General features: G+C 37.2%; 1 protein-coding gene across 9 annotated transcripts in view; it reads left to right on the top strand.

Moving 5' to 3' along the window:
* The window catches only part of lama2 (laminin subunit alpha 2), a 156,758-nt gene extending 135,765 nt beyond the window's left edge, over window positions 1-20,993 (top strand). For 4 of the 9 annotated variants that reach the window (XM_023347282.1, XM_023347281.1, XM_023347285.1 and 1 more), the window contains 20 exons: window positions 18-162; window positions 244-382; window positions 644-655; window positions 1,892-2,012; window positions 2,758-2,916; window positions 3,889-3,939; window positions 6,468-6,619; window positions 6,727-6,903; window positions 8,940-9,114; window positions 10,381-10,473; window positions 14,283-14,395; window positions 16,481-16,574; window positions 16,753-16,848; window positions 17,226-17,306; window positions 17,399-17,476; window positions 17,562-17,640; window positions 17,738-17,869; window positions 17,988-18,118; window positions 18,656-18,875; window positions 18,960-20,993. In XM_023347282.1, coding sequence (XP_023203050.1) covers window positions 18-162; window positions 244-382; window positions 644-655; window positions 1,892-2,012; window positions 2,758-2,916; window positions 3,889-3,939; window positions 6,468-6,619; window positions 6,727-6,903; window positions 8,940-9,114; window positions 10,381-10,473; window positions 14,283-14,395; window positions 16,481-16,574; window positions 16,753-16,848; window positions 17,226-17,306; window positions 17,399-17,476; window positions 17,562-17,640; window positions 17,738-17,869; window positions 17,988-18,118; window positions 18,656-18,875; window positions 18,960-19,120 — 2,409 coding nt within the window. In that variant the 3' untranslated portion in view covers window positions 19,121-20,993. The remainder of the gene's footprint in view (window positions 1-17; window positions 163-243; window positions 383-643; window positions 656-1,891; window positions 2,013-2,757; window positions 2,917-3,888; window positions 3,940-6,467; window positions 6,620-6,726; window positions 6,904-8,939; window positions 9,115-10,380; window positions 10,474-14,282; window positions 14,396-16,480; window positions 16,575-16,752; window positions 16,849-17,225; window positions 17,307-17,398; window positions 17,477-17,561; window positions 17,641-17,737; window positions 17,870-17,987; window positions 18,119-18,655; window positions 18,876-18,959) is intronic. The other 5 variants (XM_023347283.1, XM_023347288.1, XM_023347287.1 and 2 more) reach the window with 2 other exon arrangements.
* The last annotated feature ends 2 nt before the right edge of the window (window positions 20,994-20,995 follow it).

Genomic DNA, 20,995 nt, shown 5'->3' with positions numbered 1-20,995 from the left:
AATGTTGCTCTTTGCAGAAAGACTTTATGTCTCTTGAGCTGTCAGAAGGAAAGGTGAGGGTGAATTTTGACCTGGGATCAGGAGTTGGAAGAGCTCTATCAGCTAGACGCCACAATGATGGACGCTGGAAAGCTCTGACCATGTCGAGGAACAAGAAACAGGGTACTGGCGAGAATTCATAGTCTTTAGGTCATAAAACCAGATGTAAAAAGGTTACTGAAAATGTCTTTTACCTTTACATAGCCACTGTGATTGTTGTGGACATCGATGATGGTGCTGAGGAAAAGATTGTGGCCATATCTCAGGGCTCAGCTACTGGTCTTAACCTGAAGGAAAACCAGAAAATCTATTTTGGTGGTCTGCCAACGATTGGAAACTACAGGTACAAACATAAAATAAAAATAAAAACTCGGAAAGCATAAATATAGAATTCATTTTTATATAAACATGTTCAATGTTCACAAAATTGTGTTTATGCTGGAGGTGTAAGAAGGATTTGAAATTATTTTAAAAATAAAAACCTCATTTGTAGTATTTTGATGTCCCTTTAAAAAAACAATTAAAATTAATTTTATTAGAAATTTTACATTAATCATAGACTTTTTTTGTATGTGTGCTAATGCTTTATGTTTTGTTTTAACAGCATGGCAGCCAGGTAAAACAAAAAATAAATTTTACGTTCTTTGTTTTAGAAAAAATGTTCAGATAGTTTATCACTGCATGATGCTAGCAACGCTGATAAGGCTGTGCAGCCCACAGTTAATGCAAAATGTTTTATTGGCTTGAATATGAAGGCCTTTGCTGCAAATTACTTTTCTGTCCTTTACTAGCCAGAATTTGATGTTTGTTCAAAAAAAATTGTAATGCTTTTCAGATGTAATCACACATATTCTGTCATTTTAAAAACACATGAGTGTATTTAATTGAGATGTTATGTGATAGAACAACAAAAGGTCACTGGTAGAGACAGCCCCCAAAACTTACAGCTGTTATTAAATAAATACTGAGGGGATCAGTGCATTATGCTTCTCATGATCCTCATATTGTAAACATTGTGGAAGCCGCACATATTTTCCTTCCATTTCACAATTATTCTCGGTGTTGGTCTTTCACATCAGCCTGCAACCTTTACAAATAGTCATCTTTGTTTTCAGTCCAGTTGAGTAAAACTTTCAGGGTCCATATGTTTTAAAATAATGAAGAAATAACATACAGCTTTTTCAAAAACGTGATTGGTAGATTTTTCTTTTTTTTCTTCTATTGTAGAAATGCAGTGTAATTGTTCTGTTAGAAAAAAAACAGCATTTGTTTTATTTATATTTTAAAACATCAGTTGACTCTTTATGATTTTTAGATATTAGGAGCCATTGTGGACAATCCAAAGTTACACCTGCATTTCCTGAGTCGCAGGTTGCAAACTGCTGCTCTATCACATAAAATTCAATAAAATGCATTGAAGTATGTGGTTGAAACATGACAGAAATTTTAAACTTAAAGGATGCTAATGGTTTCCATCCCTGTCCTGTTGACATTAGTATTTTTGCAAATATTTTACACTTTATTGTGGTTTTTGGAGCCCAGAAAGGACAAATCTGCTAAAATAGAAAATGTGGATGATTATTTTATCCACATTTTCTAGACTTAAACATTTGATGCCTGAAGTCAAAATTCTCCAAATCCCTGGTAACTTCAACTTCATCGATATGGACAAACAGCATATTCAAAAAAAAAAAATCTTATTGAATTCCAGTCTTCACTCAGCTTCCAGATCATGATGCAATCATTTCACGGCTGAAGTAATCCAGCTTCACTGCGTAGAGACAAAGTCCAATGAGCTTGGGATTTCTCATGCTAATAATTTCATTTAGTACTATGACTGCTATCATTTTAGGTCAGAGGTGAATCTCAAGAGGTACGCAGGTTGTCTCAGAGACATTGAAGTCTCCAGAACTCCATATAATCTGCTCAGCAGCACTGACTATACAGGAGTCACTAAAGGATGTAATGTCGAGGTAAGTTTTTCATTTGGAGTTTATGTGATATGTCTTTACAGAAATCAGTTAGTTTGTGACCTATTGCGGACTCTAAAATGTTATTAACGTTCACTTGTATTTGCATGTAGATATGGTTGTCTTCTTACAGGTTTTATAAAAATAACATAACACATAATTTCAAAAGGCCTTGACATTTGTTTTTGTCTACTGCTCAATGTTGTTCCATACATGACCCTATCTCTTCTACTGGTTCCACTTTAGTGCATTATTGATTCTGTCGTTCGCTGTGTGGCCTTGCTCTGTATTGATGCAAAGAATAAAACCCAAAGACGGGAAGGACAAGAACGCTAAAGCCAGTTCAAGCTAGCTCTAGCTTTTTTATTCCTTTTCCCACATATTGAAATATCAGTACAGACCTAGTATTTTGCAAACGGCTTACAATCTTCAGAGCAAGAAACAGTCTTCATGATGAATTCAATGCAGGTGCTCAAAACCTAGCTTTGCTCACATAATTTAGAATATGTAAAGGATTAGAAAACTTCTGGGTTTTTAAGTCAATTCTTTATGTTCATGTGAATCAGGATGTATCTTTGCTGTTCGAACATAAAGCTGCCTTTACAGTGAGATTTTAAAGTTTTATTCCCATTTTTTTAAAATAGTTTGAAAAATGCATTTCAAGTCTGCTATAATCCACCTGTTGACTTTTCAATGCCAAGGTTTAATTGTGAACCCTTAACTAACACATTACTTGTTTGTATCTCAGAACCTATACACAGTGAGTTTCAGTAAGCCAGGATACATGGAGCTGGGTGGCCCGTCTCTGGAAGTCGGCACTGAGATCAGCTTGTCCTTCAGCACTCTGTCGGACTCTGGGATTATACTGCTGGCAGTGGGAGGGGCTTCACCCATCAGCCCATCACAGGTTATCTGTTTTATCTCTCTCGTTTCTCTCACTACAGCAGTACTTGCAGAAATAAATCTTATCAGGTTGTGATGTATCGGTATACTGCTAGAAAATTATGTTTGAGGAATTTTAGGAATTTGGTAATGCATATGGTTGAGAAAATATGGTTTGTAGTTTGCTCTTACATATTAAATTGCACAGTTACATTGTGCCTGAAATATAGCAATGAGCAGTGAAAGGTTTATTGTCTTGTTCTGACTCTAAAGGAGATGTTCAAAGTTTTTGTTTGTTCATTCAGTATTTCATACAGCTGACACAAATAAATTGTTAAAGTATAATGACATTCTTCTTTTTTTAAATTCAGCATATAAAAAAATGTACCTTCAATTTATAGAAAGGCAATAGATACAACATAGAACTTGTATTTTTAAGAAAATGGCAGCTTATCAATTAATTGTTAGTCGATAAATAAGATCAGTCAACTTTAAATTAACTTACTAATAGTTAACTTGCATCCCTAATTAGCATATAGTTTATTTAGCTTCTGGAATGTCCTTCACAAACCCCCAACTTGAATGGATAATTTGTGGACTCCTTAAAATTAAGTTTTTTGTTTTGTTTTGGGTTTTTTTTCTAAAAGAAATCTATCAGTCTAACTTAAGTGTATCTATTCTATCAAGGAAGAGAGTTTAGATAAACAGAACTGCTCTAAAAGCTTATATGTGTTAGCGTTGCAGCAAATTTAGGGACATTTCATTAAGGGTTTACTGATGTGCGCATTTATAGTTTTGAAAATTTGCTGTTATGAGAAAATCCATGCTGATTAAACTTGTCTACATACTTTTTCTTCTAAAAATATACCAAATTTGTTGACTAAAAAGTAAAGATCTAAAGATTAGTTGAAAATGCCCCTAATTTAGGAACTTCTGGCATGAGTTATATATGCATGAATAGATGGTTTTTCACTTATGTGCTTTTTTCTGCCTAAAGGTTCGCAGATCAAACTTAAGTTCCAAGAGAAGACGAAGGCAGTCAGGAGAGGTGGGTATCTGTTCCCTAAGTGAATTATGATTACATGAGTGCTTATTAATGAGATTTGCATTTTTTGGCAGCTCTGCTAATTGGATTTGGCTTTATGCAAAAAAACAACAACAACAACAATCCACTCTCACTGCAAAAAGACACAAACCTGAAGATGTGCAGAAGCTGTTTTTAACTGTAATATCAGATTTTAGCTGACTAAAGCATCATTATCTCTCTAAACAAATTAAGCTTCCATGGTTTAGAGGTTATTCCCCAGATGAAAAAAATTACTCAAACATGCATATGTTTCCATCTGTGCATAAATACAAATTCAAACATGCAAACTAGAAAGTGTTGGCGTTTGAGAATGTGATAAGAGGTGGGACGGAGGGTTACCTGCAGATTATCCGTCATCAATGGTTGTTGGGCACAAAATCTATTTTTACAAACTATGCTGGCAGGTACAGAGGCGGTGCGCAGGCATGTGTGTGGAGAAAGGTTAAGCGAGGTTAAAAACACCATCAACTCAAGTTGGCCCTGACTAATGGCTGGTTTAGAGAGGGACGAGGGGAGTGAAGAGGACGAGGAGAAAGGACAAACACTGGAGGGAGATGGGTGTGGGATTCACCGGGAAGAGAGCTGACGCTAAAAACAGGAGAGGAAAGATTAGAGAAGTTGCTAGCCAAAAACTTAAAGTGAGGAGGCATTTGGAAGAGCCTAACACTTCTAAAACTAACAGGAAAAAAAATTTCTCCAGCAAGAAAATTACTTGCCATCATGATAATATGGCTGTTGTTTGAAGAGACAATGTCTTCTCTTTTTTTTGCATGAGTTATTTAAAGAAACGTAGAGAAAAGTGTAACTGTCAAAACAAGAACCTGAGACTTTCTTTGTGACCCAGAATTGAGTCATGAGTCCTCTGCTGTAGATTCTGCTCTTCAGGTTTTTAAAATAAACCTCCCTGCTTTATTTCTCCCAGTTGTTCTTATGTTTCAGTGCAAATTTATCTGCTGAAATGAGCTGCTTTGTGGTTAAATAACACTCTGAATCTGTTAAAAAAAAAAACATTCCAGGAAAAAACAAAACACCTGGAAGGACTGTCTCATTCTGTGGATCTCATGATATATCAAAATGATGCTCCTGATCTACTGTGGCTTGCAAGACGATTCAGACCCCTTAAAGTTTTAGAGCCGCTGACTTGAATGGCAGTCTGTTTGGTTTTGGGAGAGTCTTTGAGTTGTTTCCGATGTTTACAGTTGAGAGTTACTTCCCATTTCTACTTTATAAAGTCTATAACTTATGCTTTAATTTGCTATATATATTTTTATGCATTTCTTTTACACTTGAGCGATTCTATGGGAATCCGCTATCCTCCGACATGTTTGACATGTCTGTTCACGTTTGTTCATCCCTCCCATTGTATCGGCCTATGAGTGTGAGATGGCGCAGCAAGAGCCATGATGTAGCTACATCTCAGTTCAATTTGTCCCCCACCTCAAATTGAAATTCCATTTTCAGGTGGTAAATTGTCTCCCACTTCGCCCTCTGGCACACAGTGAATTAAAATTCAAATTAGCCTGACCCTGCACCGCTGCTCTCTAGCACCTCTGTGACTGTCTCACTCCTCCTCTCCCACCCAATCTCTATCTAGTTCGCTGTTTTGCTCTCTGCCCTCTTATCTCTCCCCCCTATTATCTCCTCCTCCCTGCTCCTCTCATCTCTTGTTATCCTTTCCTTCTTGCTTTCCGCTCCTCTTTTTCCTTTCTCTGCTTTCTTTTGATCCTTTTCTTACACACATATCTGTCTCTACTCATCTCTAGTTTTCTGTTTTCTCCTTAAATCCAGTTTTCTCCCTTTTTTGTCTTCTCACAAGCAGTTTTTTTTTTCCAGATAGTTTACCGAACCTTTTTCTTCTCTCTTTTTGCCATTTTCTTTATAATAGAAGTGTGAGGTAGAGTTATGATGGAAATTTTGATTAGTTTATATTGGAAAAAGCTTTGGGAATTCTTGTAAAGTGAGACGAGATTGCTTGTGTTGATCCAGATGGCAGCTGCCAGTGACTTTTAACCAAGTTTCAAAAAGTTTTCAATAATTTGAATTTATTATGTTTTGTGTTGCGCTTCAAGGTTTTAGAATAAATTGAGCAATTTACTGAAAGATTAGTTTTTGCACACTGAATCAAAACCTTAGGACTTATTGCCTGGAGTAAAATTTCTCTTTCCCTTTGTGCTCAGTGTTTAAAAGTTTAAAACAAGGTTGCTTCAATCAAAAGTCTGTGATCAGTTTGCATTTTTGTGAAGTGATGTGAACATATTTAATTTAGACCCTTTTTGTCTCAAACTAATCACAAGTATTTCTTCCAGTTTTCATTGCTCTCTCAAAATGCAATATTATTGACATAAATGTTTTACCAAGACAATTTTAATTTAATTTCGTAGAGGATTTGATTTCTTGAAATTAAGTCATTTTGTTGTGATTTTTTTTTTAATTCCTGAAAGTTATCTGCCTATTTCACACCTAATTTGTTTCATCTCCATCTCCTGCAGCCCTACCTTTCTGTCATGCTGAACAAAGGCTCTCTTGAGGTTCTAATAAATACCGGCAGTCATAGTCAGCGTCGCGTCGTCAGACGACCTGACCAAGGAAACCTGAGCGATGGCAGAGAGCATTCGCTACGCATAGAGAGGCTGCCTGGCAGGTGATGAATAGCATTCATGGGGACATTTTTCTGTTTATGCTTCCTGCTGATGGCACATTTTGAGATTTTATGAATGGTTCATCTTATTAATGTCTCCTCTTCACCAGATTTTTTGCAGTCCAGGTGGATGAGGAACCCAAGAGGGAGGCGTCGCTCCCCAATGACCAGCCAATTAGGCTGCAGCGCATCTTCCTCGGTGGTATTCCAGCAGACGTGGAACAGACATCCAACAGAGTCAATGTCCCATTCCAGGGATGCATATGGAACCTTATGGTCAATTCAGTGTATGTTTTTGTTTTTCTCCGGTGGTTGGGTTTTAAAAACTTCAAGCAAACCAAAACTTGTCTCTACAAACTACGAGAATGTTCAGTTTGGTTATTGGTCAGATGTAAATAATACCAAATATGAATACCGGAAGCAGTTGCTGTGTTTTGAGGTAGTGTAAACACTGAGAAGTATGACATATACTCAGCCTTGATCATTTTTCTTACTCTCCCTCATCCATCAATGCAACGCACCATAAACAAACCGCTCTAGAGTTCATTTAGCAGCGTACCCAGACCACCTTCTAAACAGTCTCGTTAAAGTTGTTTTGGTCCTCACCCTAGTGCGACGGCTGTGTTTACATCTACATAAATGAACTGCACTAATGGAGAGGATGAACCAGAGTTTGTTTTAGCCAGACTAAACACCAGGTGTGAAAACATCCCTTGAAGCCATCTTGTAAACACTCTGCTGAATTAAAGACTAGCTAATGTTTGCAGATCAATAATGGTATTGCTGCTGTTGATGATGATGAAAGTCGGCGTTTTGTTCTGCCTGAGCAGCATCATTAGCGTTGTCTTATTAACATATTCATAACTTAAGCTACACTTACTCATCTTTGTTTGTTTGCCTGTTTTACCTGTCGGTGACCTCCCATCATCCCACTACTCCTTATGATGCAACATGTAGTTGTTATTGTCAGAGGTTTCAGCTTCCAACACACTCAAACAAAAACTTTGTCATCGACAGGAAATGAGGCGGGCGTCTCTCAAAATCTCAGAAACAAAAGAAATGTCAGTTTTGGAAAGAAGCTGCTTCCGTTAATTTTTTTCCGGTCAGAAAACTCATGTTGGTGACGATTACAATTTGAGATGAGATATGAATATATACTTTTTGGCTTAACTTCAGTATACACAGCTTGACTATATTCCTAATGATTACAGTTCTAATGCATATTTATTTAAATAAATTGCTGTAGAAAACTTCTGGTTCAGTGTTACCTTGAATTTTGGGTTTGTAAGGCTCCCTTCACACCTGATTGAGACCGGTCAATAGGCACCAGGACCACCATGACATTTGAATGCAGCTAGATTGTTTCAGATCTGAAAAAGCCAGTTTCAGTAAGAGTGCAGTCATGGCAGAGTGCTTTTAGTACTCACAAAATTGCTTTTATTTAATGCAGTTCTCCTGACCATAACACAATGCTTTTACTAGGAGTATCTACACTAGGATGTTTAACAATCTACTTAACAGCCATACTGTTAGAAAGCAAACACCAGTAGGATGTCAATCAACTTTACAAAAGCTTTTGTGGATCCAGGCGAGGGGAGTTTCTGTTCAGGTTTCTGGACACATGCATAATAAATCTAATCTGTGCAAGCCTTTTTGTGCAGATCTCTGAGTGCAGTCAAAATTGTGCATACAAAACGTATTATCTGTGTAGTTTTTGTTGATCACTGTGAGCTTATCGCACTAAAGCTCAGAGTCCTGAAATTAGTTTTTGAATATCATCTTACAACCGTTGTATAATTGTAATTCCTATGAGCCGCAATTCACCATGTGCCAAACAGTCATTTGAAATGGGGGACATTTCTATGCAAAATGACAAAACATCAACCTGAAAGGTTTAAGGTTTTAGTGATGTTTTTTCAACATTGACTACTCTGTATGTATATGATTTTAAAAGATGACTTTTATATATTTATCTACTGTAGATGTTGTGGTTCTTTTAAGAAGACAGAACTCTTTCACTTACTACCAGACTTCCTCAGATTATTTATTTTTCAAAGGGTGGTGGATATTTTGACAACTTTATTTTGTGGCTGTGAAAATGAATGTTTGACTTTTGTCTTTTGCATATAAGAACAAAATATCACGGTTTTCTTTTTTTTTCCGCTCAAGCTGCAGGGAAATAATATTCACTGCTCTCCTGGTGTTGTATAGCTTTAAAAAATGCAAACATTATTGAGGAAATATAACACACATCTGACATTGTTCTGTTGCTTCTGTGCCTCACCTCACCATGTAGCCATAATTTTGCCTGTTTATCTGTCAGTCTTTCAGATTTCTCCAGGCCCGTTTCCTTTGAAAATGCCGAAATTGGCCAGTGTCCAAACCTTGCTCCACCTCCTCCTCCGATACCAGAAGAGGAGGAAAAGAAGGTGGACTCAAAACCAGTCCGTCCTCCACTCACCCCAGCTCCTGCCAAACCTCGTCCTGGTCGCCCAGATGTAAGTGGGAATTCTCACACAATCTGACTAACAGACTCATAAATTTGACATGGACCACATAATGCATATATTTACTCATAAGTGTAAGTAGAAAAAAAAAGATTCACACATTTGAAGGAGCAAACAGATGTTCCGCTCCGCTATATTATGTAGTTTCGACTGTTAGAGGCATAATTCAAAGAACAAACATGCTCCTATTTCTTTCGGATGAAACACAGCCACGGCCCACTGTGCTACCTTGGAGATTTATCACGCAGCACTTGTACAGCCCATTAACTCTTCTTTATAGTCGCTTTAGCCTTGAGTCACTAAACTCCACCTTTGGCAGCTTGTCAGGCGGTGCAGAGCCATAGTCTTACACTAGGCTAACTGTGCATGTCATTTCTGTTTTATGAGTGCACAGGAGCCAAACGTTCTGAACTAACGTTTAGACACTATGCTAAGAACCTGGCAGTGAGAGTGCTATTAAATACATACTCTTAGCATTGGGACAGATAAGAGTTATTTTACACATTTAATAAATATCTTGCAGTAGCCATCGGTTATCTGTTACCCACTTAGCTGCTAAACTACACCTATTAAAAGACATTGATCATGAAGCCAAGAGCCAAAGAACTGTGCCACCTCAGCTATAACTCTGTGGTTTGTTGCTTTATGGGCTCCAAGTTGCTTTTATGATAAAGACTGCAGAATGTGATAAGGCATAGGTCTGAGTCCCCCGTCTGCCAGATAAACGGGGCTAACTGCCTCCAATGAACTTCACTTTGCTGGGAACTATAGAAAAATGGAAATTTTAAGACTTCAGTGTGCGGTCATTATTCCAGTGTAAATGACAAAAAAAAATGTTAGCGCGCGTTACACCAACCATTTAAAGGGTTTTACACTAGAGCGGCTTCCATCCGTTAGTACACACATTCACGCAGATCGGTGGGCAACTTGGGCTTAAATTCTCTACCCAGGGTCACATCAGCGTGTGGGAGGAGATGGTGAATCAAATCCACCATTTTTAGATTGCTAAACAACTACTCTTCTTCCTGAGTCACAGTTTCAAAGAGCATTACAGAATGAACTATACAAAGCACTGGTTAATTTGAGTTTGACTATGGGGCTGTATTTATCAGCTGCAGATCGAGGCACTTTGAATGCGATGAGCTTTGTGATTTTTCCTGATGACATCACTGCTTCGTTGCTGTTTGTGCTTTTCTGCTTAACCTCTGCGGCCGTCGTTAAACTCTTCCTTCCTGCTCTTGCACTGCTGACCTTCAGGAGGCCACGCCCCCCGCCCCAGCTGCTGCCACACCCACCCCGCCTGCTGCTGTAGCACCACCTACTGCTCAACCGGATCCTGGCTCAGACATGGTATACGCTCACTCACAGACTGATGTCTCTTTAAGTCAAAACTTTTTGAGAAAACACACGCTTGAACTATCCATCAGTCTGTAAAGTTTTCTGTGTCTGCCCTCTAGTCTTTTTTCAGGACAATCTGATGATAAAGAGAAAAGTAATTCAGGTCACATAAAAGTTATTTATGGTTTCCAGCATTTAGTATACAATTTTTTTTCTCTCTGCTGCGCTACAGTTTGCCATTAGCACAGCTGCAGCAAATCAACAATCTCGAGCTTTTATGCACTGTGGAGAAGGAACATGTTTGTCAAGTTTGTCAAGACGACCCTTCTTTACCTTTTTGGTAGAGGAGGTTATTAGGCTAAATTTACCCTTTTTTAGCTTTATGTCATGTTTTATACACAGAGTGTTTCTTGGACTCATTAATGCCTGTTTCAACCTCCCATGGCAGCCATGGTGCCGTATCACCTGCTCTTGCAATGCTCTGTCTTGGAGCTTCAGTCCACAGCCGTGCTCATGCCCCAGAGTAACCCTCCATCTTTAGCAGTTAGCAAACACCTGGAGGAACTACACATCTGCACTCATCATATAAACTGAAACACTCCTACACGGTTGTAGACAGAATGAATGCATGGCTTGGAGAAGCATTGTTGTGACGACGTGCTGAGGGGAGAGTAACATATGTCCCTTTTCGGACCTTCTACCCTTTGACAAATTCAGATACGGCTGATATGCGAAGTCAAATTTCTTTTATGTTTTATGTTTGAAATATACAGCATTTTTATAAAACTTTCGGCAACAGTTAGTTGATTTTGCTATAAAATGACACGATGTGCCTGGAAAACCCATAATGGCACACCTTTAAGAAATAATAGATCAATATCTGTTAATCTAATGCTAAGTTGCTTAAAAATCCAATTAAAAATACTTTCAGACTTTTGTTTGCCTTAATATAGAGAGGCTTCTATTCAGTCGTCTCCTCTGAATCCTACTATATGTCAGGACATGGTCCATGAGGACACCGGTGTCCTCATGACTGTTAAGGGGTTAAAGCCTTTACACTTTATTCTAATTAAATTAATTTTTAATTCCTCCAGATTTCTGATTCTATTGGTGTGACCTCAAACGAAAGACTTGAATGGAAAACTGCCTTCCTATTGTTAGCTTAATGGAAAGACGCAGAAGGGACGAGAAGGAAGGATGAAAGAGGGTATAAGGCAGAAGACAGAATAAGGTTCAGCCTTGGAGGAAGGGATAAAAAGAGGGAGAGTCTTTCTGAACAGAACACTCCTCGTCCTTTGTTGGCTTAATGGAAAGACGGCAAAGAGCCCAGAGAAGAATTGAAGGAAAGGGTTTCTGAACATGTGACGTCTCTTTTTTTTGTTAGATAGGGGAAGCATAAGAAAGGAAAAGGAGCGGGAGGTTGAGGAGGCGGAGTAGTGTATATGAGGACAGAATGAGATAAGAGGTGAGTGTCAGCTGTAACAAAGCAAGGTCACAAACTGGGAATGTCTTCACTTGAAAGAACAAGAGCGGTGGCGATTGAGACACATACTGCTGTCTCTGAATCCCCTTTTTACATTAACTTTGTTTCATTCTCATAAAAAGTGAAATAACTATCTAACGGTCAGTGGATGAAGGATCTGGCCAAATTGTTCACAACCCTATCTTTAGTACATTTTGCCAGAAAATGCAATTCATTGCATCAGGCAGCCAACACAAAAGCTACATAATTGTAAACATGAAGAAAATAGGCAAGCTTTTTTTTTTTTTTTAATTGTAGATGGTGTGGACGTGTATTTAGTCCAATTTGCTCTGATCAGCGAACATTTCAGATGTTTGTTTGATTTTGACATTTCAGGAATAAATTTGTGGAGAATTTTACAGCAAAGCAACATCCTCACAGAGGATTGTTCAACCCGCCATCTGAAAATGTAAAATGTGGGAAATAACTGCAGATTCCCCAAGATGTATTCATCCATTTCAATTGTCAGGTCAGGAAGGGAAGGATTAATCAAATAATTAGTAGAATTTCTATTGGCAACTCTGGAGGAGCTGCAGATATACATAACTCAAGTGGAACAGCCTGTTACTGTTTAACTATTAAAAACTCTCCCTTCATGGATCAATTTCAAGAAGAAATCCATTGTTAAAAGTCATTTGAAATCTTGTTTGCGATATGTCACAAGCATGAACAAAGGTGCAAACACTTCCAGGAGATTATTTACCCTAAAGATCCACAGCTGCAGCAAAATAGTTTAGATCAAAGCATATCAAAGTGTTTGAATGGTTCAGGACTACATCCAATTAAATCCATGGGAAGTCTTGAAAATATGTTTACTTATATTCTTCATACAATCTGATAGAGTGAGCTGCTTTCCAAGGAAGACTGGACAAATGTTTCAGCATCTGGATGTGCAAAACTGGTAGAGACATAACCCAAAAAGACTTATAGTAGAAGTACAGCAAAGTATTGTCAGTAGAGCTGAATGCACACCACAGTTTTTTGTGATAAGAAATAGAAATCCTAGTAAAGTATGAGATTTTGACCATTTTTAATTTTTACCAGTAAAAAAGAAAAACAGAAGATGCCCTGAAAGAAAAGAAAAACAAGTGAGTACAGAGAGGAAGCTGTTGGTGCTTAACAGAAAGGAGAAATTGAGTAACGGAAGCGAAATTAGAAGATTTCTGGTGAATATAAGGATGAGAGAACATGAAAGTAAGAATATGGAAATGGATAACAGCCACAGAGAAGAAGTGGGCAGAAAGTGAAAATGAGAAGGGAGAAATAACACTGGGGTAATGGTGGAGGAGGACCTGCTCAGGGAGAAAAATATGAGAGCACACGAAGTGGAGATGGTAAAGGATTCAGCAAAACAAGGGAGTCCATGTGTAAGGTTCTGAATTGCAGCAGAAATGGAAAATGTATATTTAAGCATTAGGAGAAAGTAAAGAGTGGTCGCACTGCAAACTTTGTCAGAGGAACTAAAAGAAGAAGAGCAACAGTCAAAGTAATATATGAAAAAAAGGCAGACATGATTAAACAGTAAATTTTAAAATACTTAGAAAGGGGAAAAGAAACCTTGCTATTAGACAAAAGCCCAATTATGGGAAGAAAATGCTTTAACAATAAAAACTTTAAAGATACAAAGAAAAATAGTAGAAGTTAAATTTTGCTCCTGAGAGAAATTTTTAATTAAAGTTCAAAAGTGGTGACAGTTCCAGACAAAATAGAAATTTCAAACCAGATTGAACGAATTAGACATAGATGGCCTAAAAGGAAGTGGAAGGAGGTCGATTAGAAAATTACAACAATGACACCTTGTGGATAAGAGTGGAACTGCAATCTGGGATAAAAAAAAAAAGAAGCAACTAAACTGAACAAATATTTTTAAAATAAATGTTTCTGTTCAGAAAATATAAGAAAATTGCTGAATTTATTAGAAAACTAAATTTACCTGATCAAAAAACAGTAAGTTCTTAAAATCAGAAGTATCATTGTTACTACTCAGGGTGCCGATTGTAATGTGATGCTCAGGAATGTTACTTTTGTTTGAGTTATTGTGTGTACATATAATAAGAAATTATAAATATACAATATGAACTCAGACATAAGTCAGTAACTACTTGTAATTATATAAAAAGCTGCTCTATAATCCAGTGATCTACCAATGCCTCACTTGTTTCCATATCAGAAGCAGGGACCCAATTAGAGTGATTGGTAAGTGTTGAACCTGGGTGATAAGGCTCCTGTTTCAGGAGGAAATGGGAGCAGAGTTGTGAGACCCTGTCAGTGGAGCTGACATGTTATGTCCAATCTCCAGGACTCGTGTGCATCAGCTGTGGCTCCGACGTCGCTTGAAAAGGCATATCAGTTTGGACTGACCAGAAACAGTCACATGAGCTTCGCTTTTGATGACACCAAAGTCAGAGAGAGGTAAGTCTTTAATTTCAGTGCCTTATATTATATTTCCTGTTAGCAGTCTTTTACTGCTCTAACATGACAGGAAACAGTGTGGCTCGTTATGTAGGTGGTAAATCACACAGAACTGTGTACTGGTTAAACTTTCCCACAGCACCTGGAGAACCCTACTGGTCAAATGCAGCATGTACAACATGGCAAGCCCAGTGAGTGAGTGATTCTTTTGATAAGATGAGATTCCCACAAACACATATAAATGCTCTCCGGTCTCAAATCTTGAAGAAGTGAACAAGCTGACTGATATATACATTGCAGTCCTTGTGCTGGTGTGCATTTATGGTGGAAATAGGAAAATATAAACCTGCTATCTAGAATGTATTAGAGCAGTAGTTTTTATATTTTCTATAATATGCATCTGGGAAATTGGGAATTGCATCTACTTTAGCGTCAAATCTGTTGCCTTTATCTTTTGAAAATGTGCAACTTGCCCATTATTAGGCAGCCTGTTTAAGTATATCATACCTTTTGAACTTTGTTTTTAGTTTCATTACAGCCACAAACTTTATTCTATTGGGACTTCATATGACAGACCCAACTGAAAATCCAAAAATTACAAAAGGTTTTCAAAATTTAGTATTTTACAAATAAAAATCTAAGTGTGGCATGCACTCATATTTTTGACTAGAAGAAATGTTGAAAACATAATTCCCAAAAACAATGCAAAAGTCTTTTAAACGTAAATTAACCAATAAAATACAACGATTTAAGTACATTCCAATAATCAAATACACTGTTTTCATATAGTCTTACATTCAGATATCTAAATGTATTAGTATTTTAAATCATATTTTGGCTAGAAAGTCACAAGAGTGCTTTCTATTGCAGGTGCTTCATGAATACATACCTTTTATGTATTCTATATCTATTTTTGATGAAAGACTGTGTCAAAATCTGCAAATATAACACATTTCCCCCAAGAATTACAGCATTAATGTATTATAATTCCCTGCTATTTTTACATTTTCAAAAGAATTGTATTCAAAATGAAAAATGTTTTTTTAAATAACTGGTTGCTAACATGACTATGGTCTGATCTAAACTGGGATATTCCTGCATATTTTAGATGTGCCCCTGCTCCAATGCAGATTTAGATTCACAAAACTATTAATTCTAAAGAGCAATTCAATTAAAGTTAAGCCCATTCATTACAGGAAATAAATTCTACACAGCTGAATTAATGGCTGAATAACATCCTCAGAGTAGAATCAAATTCTGCAGAGGTGATGAACCATTGATTATATTCAGGTGTGTTAACGAGGGGAAGACCTAAATCATGCAGGATAATGGCTGAAGTTGAACACCAATGAGCTAAAACATTTCATTGTAACTCTGTACGTTTGGGGTTATTTTCCAGCATTAGCCTGTTTTTGGTTTCTTCCACTGAGCAGTTTTCTTAGATTTTAGTTTGTGAAAAAAAAATCAGATCATATTTTTTTTTCAATTCTTCTTCAAAACTGTAATGTTCTTTGTTGATCTATTATGTAAGTAACATGAGAAAATGTTTGAGGTACAAACATTTTGTTGTATCTCAACAAAATGAGGTACAAACATTACTTTCAAGATTTATATATATACTGTATATATTTACTCTGTGATGCTATACCAAAACATAAGGGAGTTAAAATTATAGAAATATTTCTGCATCTTCATAGTTGGATGGGTAACTTTTATCGTTTTACAATTTCATCAGAAATTCTCTGTGTAAACATCACATAAAATCAGTAACTGTTTAATGCATAATGTCTAAATGTAGTTTAAACTAATGAAGGATAAACAGTTGTGAGCAAAGGCATAGAACACCATCAGACAGATTCTACCACCATCTCTCTGATCTACTAGATCAATTTTAAGCCTTCATAATCTGTTACAATCCCACCACCCACCCCTACTTTGCGATACAAAATGAAAACATATTGAAATTACAAATTGTGTGCAAATAACATTTTTACAATAAGAGAGTTACTCCAAACTCTATGAAAACAATTTTATTATGATTGCTAAGGTGCATCTTGAAAAAATGTGCCTGCTTGTTTGTCTCAGGTTGATTTTGGAGTTCGAGTTGAGGACCAAGGAGCTTTCTGGTCTTGTGCTGTACATGGCAAGAATAAACCACGCAGATTTTGTTTCTATACAGGTATGGCTGCTTTGTACTCTCATAAATGCTCATTTGATTCCTCATTGACTCAATCACAACAGTTCTAATTGCACTGACAACATAATCAAGCACCCTTTTCAATGTTAGACAATGCAGAAAGACTAAACTAAATACATTTCTTATGTCCACTAACTTTATTATCAATTTCTGCTTATAGATCAAGGAGGGACAAGCCTGTCTTGGATTTGATCTTGGTCATGGAAACATCTCTGATTGTGTTCCTTTCTCTATTAATGATGGTAACTGGCACAAGGTAGAAGCCCTACTTTATTATTATTATAATTTAATAATGAACAGGCCTAAGATGCATGTATAAGATTGCTGTAAATCTAAGAACTGAAAATCCTGGAGTGAGGTTTCTCAGACATTCCCAGAATACATGAAAAACAATTTCAACTTGGATATACTGTACATCTAATATGTAGTTTAAATATTTAATATCAATTTCTATAATACATTCCCATAAATGTATACGTAATATAACCAGATGCTCTTGTTAGCCATATAAAGTTGTTTCAGTGCGTCTTTGCACTTTTAAAAGACTTTATCCTAATAGTTTTAAATCTGAATTGGGAAACTATGCAGAATGTCTGATTTACATCTGACTTCTCCCTAAAACTGTCCTGTTAGATCCGAGTGCAGCGCACTAAGCAGAGAGGTGTGCTAGCAGTTGAAGGTCGATACATGAAACAGATGTTCAGTCCAAAAACGGTAAGCACAGTCTTTCACAGAAGAAAGGAAGGTACACATTACTGCATGAAATCAAGCCATCTTAATACAATTAATGATTTCCTTTTTACCAGGCGGACCTTTTAGATGTGGTTGGAAAGGTGTATGTTGGTGGATTACCGCAGAACTACACCACCAAGAGAATTGGCCCAGTAAAGACTTATTGTTTATACAATAAACAGAGAAATAAGTGCAATTCAGAAAAAAAAATTAATCTCTTAAATTTTCTATCCTCAGATTCTCTATAGTATCAATGGGTGCATCCGTAACTTCACGATGGGTGGAAGTCCTGTGAGCACCAAGTCAGCTGTAACCGGTATGGACTAATGCATATTTTTCTTAATACACTTTATCTTTGACTTTCTGAAACTGTTGCTTTATTAAACATATTTCATGTCTTCCTCCCTTCGTAGGTCGTACTGAAGTGGTTAGTGAGGACTTTAAACTGGACATGGCTGCACCAACCTCCAGTTACATGGTTGGAAGGTGTTTTGTATCAACTGAAACGGGAACCTATTTCGATGGCACTGGATATCTGAAAGCTGGTGAGTTAACTCGGGTCACTTCAATAAAACTTAGTCATTAAGCTGCTGGATTGAAACAATTCACCTGTGGTTTATTAAAACAAAAAACACATAATGCAAGTTATTTCTTTCCATTTAGTTTCCTCCTATAGGGTGGGTCTGGACGTGTCGATTGCATTTGAGTTTCGAACCAGCAAAACCAGCGGAGTCCTTTTGGCAGTCAGTAACCAAGCCAATGATGGACTCGGTTTGGAGATCGTTGATGGCAAGGTAGTGTCAAGATCCTGTAAAATGAATTATGTTTTCTTTGAATACATGTAATGAAGATTTAAAAGCTGTGAAATAAATGCTAGCCAGAAAAACCTAACATAGCATCCCATTTCAACACACTGAAATGCTACTTGTGTCGAGTACAGTTTACACTCAAAAAACTAAAACGCACTCAATTTAAGTTATTAAGCAATTTATTAAGCAGCATAATGTGGCTTTACAAAGCTACAGGCTAAAGGAGCCTTCTGTTTTAGGTATTTTTTTCTTAAACATATGTCCTGTCCCAGAGAGTTTGTGGAAGGCCAACAGATTTATACTTTGACTATGTGTATTCATCGGACCAGCTGTCAGCCTCCGACCACTCTTATTTCTTCACTTTTCCAACGTAAAATTACACATGCCAACAATTTCTGCATGTGGAAGATTACAGCTGACTGATATTTTAACATAGTAACCATCTCAGACAAAAATTATACGGATTTCAGCTGCTGAAATTTACACTAACCTTCCCGATTCCTCAATTTCCATTTCATTTAGCTCCTTTTCCATGTCGACAATGGAGCTGGCCGAATCACTGCAAAGCATGTGCCTGAAGGCAGGAGCTTCTGTGATGGCCAGTGGCACAGCGTTACTGCCAACAAGCTTCGCCACCGGCTGGAGCTGGTGGTGGATGGAGTAACGAGCCAAGCACAGTCTCCCAATGCTCGCTCCAACACCTGTGATACCAACGATCCCATCTATGTTGGAGGATATCCTGGTATGGCAGCTTCCTAAAAATAATTCAGTTAAGATGCCAACATTTCTAATGTACTTAACTTACCTGAGAACACATTTTCCCTAGCTGGAGTTCGCCAGGCAGCTCTTTCTACCCGCTCATCCTTCAGAGGTTGTATGAAAAGCCTGAAGATCACTAAAGCATCTAAGACCATGGATGTGCAGTTCAACAAGGCCCTGGAGATTAAAGGAGTCCAGCCACTATCCTGTCCTGCCGGAGCTGCCTAACACTGCCCTAATCCTATAAACCAGTTTCAACAATGAAAGGGAAATACAGTCTAAACAGCCCAGGTTCAAACACAGATCTGCAGTGAACTTCATGCTTTAAAGAACCAAAAGCTGTTCAACCTCCAATAGATCTATAATTATGTTTTAATCTTTAAATCCCGCAGCCATAATCTGTTGAGCCTGTAACCAAGTTCAACAAGCATTTATCCTATGCGTAACTTCTATTGGCATAAGAATCATTGTTACAGTGCAATATTATGGGTGAAAAGCCACACTTTCAACTTTGAAATATGCAATGTTGCTTAGTCAAATTATATGAATGTTTTGTGTCTCTCTACTTGAACAATTCATTGCATGTCAGTATTTGATTCCCCATACAAACAGAACTTCTACTAAAGATTGATCATGGATGAGTTTTTCATCATAATGACGCAAGATACGCTGCTAAGACACCCATAGAGTGAGATTAGAAAATATGTAAGGTAACTGGAACTTAGTTGCTTGGATTCATGGTTAGACTATAGAAAAATTGACAGCTTCACAGAAAACATTTTTCCACAAAATCATTGATGGTTCCTGTCTGTGAAACCAACACCAAGCTGGACATAATTGTGAAGTGGAAGAAAAACCATGCATGGCTTTAAGAATATTTTACCAATAAAATCAGAAAACTTGGGTTTGTATTCAACTGTTAACTTTAAATAAAGTAGTGCCACCAATCGCCTTCTGAAATAACTTATTCTTAAAACTCTAGTGTGTAATTTAATTACTGTATGAGGTAGAAGTCATATGTGAACAAGAAGTGTCAAGAAAACCAAGGAACACAGCAAACAAAGCAGGGACAGTGACAAGAAGATTAGAAATGAAATCTCTTTAGTGTGACTCAACTGCAAACCTAGACAGGCAAAGAGCGAAACAATCAGCAGCTAGAAGAGGCCTATGGCAACTTTATTTGTTGTTCAGACCACAATTCAAGTCTTTACTGAAGAGTATCAAAAAGAAAGTAGCTGCTTGGAGACAGCAAGCATGAAATTGGTGGTAGTGTTGAAAAGATGGCTTAAGTTTAATAAGAGATTGCAAAAGAATTGACTGAACTATTAACAAGACCATAGCCCTAAACAAATAGTCTATCTCAAAGGATTTTGTTTGAATGACCTGGGTCAACATTGAGATCCAAATCTAATTAAGAATCAATGGCAAGATTCAAAACTTGTAGTTCATTGATAATCTTAATATATTCTGATTACCGATGTGCAAAGCCCATATGGACAGCTGGTGACAAAATGGTGTTTATATAAACCTTTGTGTCAGGCTTTCACAGAAATGTGCAAATGCAGTATGTATTCCTTTTACAAGACACTACAAGTATGAGAATTTCTATACTAGTTAACCTATCAATAGTTAAGTGTGACCAATCCTCACCTGCCATTTGCGTGGAAATTGCACAGTCTCCATCCAACTTGTTTCCCACCTTTCACTCATGGGAGGCCTGGACAGAGTTAGAGACCTTCTACCTGAACAGGATGAAGCAGATTTATTGATTCACAGAAAAACAGTCAGACCTCAAACAGTCTTGTGTTAAAAATAATTGGCTCGTCACCTATATACAGGTGATAACATTGACATTAAATGACATTAAATGTTCTTAAGTCTTGCATAACATTGAAGTTGAGATTTTTACATTTGTTGCCCTAGTAACAAAAAACCTTGATGTTTACCTGCACTTGCAGGTCAAATGCAGCAGAGGGCAGTATGTACCTTCTGCAAAAGCAAAGCATAGACTATAGTTGAAAACCAAACACTTACCACTATCTTTACATGGATACTCCAATGAATTAGTATCTGGAAACATTAAAGAACATTTCAAAATCCATC

Source organism: Xiphophorus maculatus, chromosome 15, assembly GCF_002775205.1.
Source record: "Xiphophorus maculatus strain JP 163 A chromosome 15, X_maculatus-5.0-male, whole genome shotgun sequence".
NCBI classification, from domain to species: domain Eukaryota; kingdom Metazoa; phylum Chordata; class Actinopteri; order Cyprinodontiformes; family Poeciliidae; genus Xiphophorus; species Xiphophorus maculatus.
This window is presented reverse-complemented; position numbering and strand designations above follow the sequence as displayed.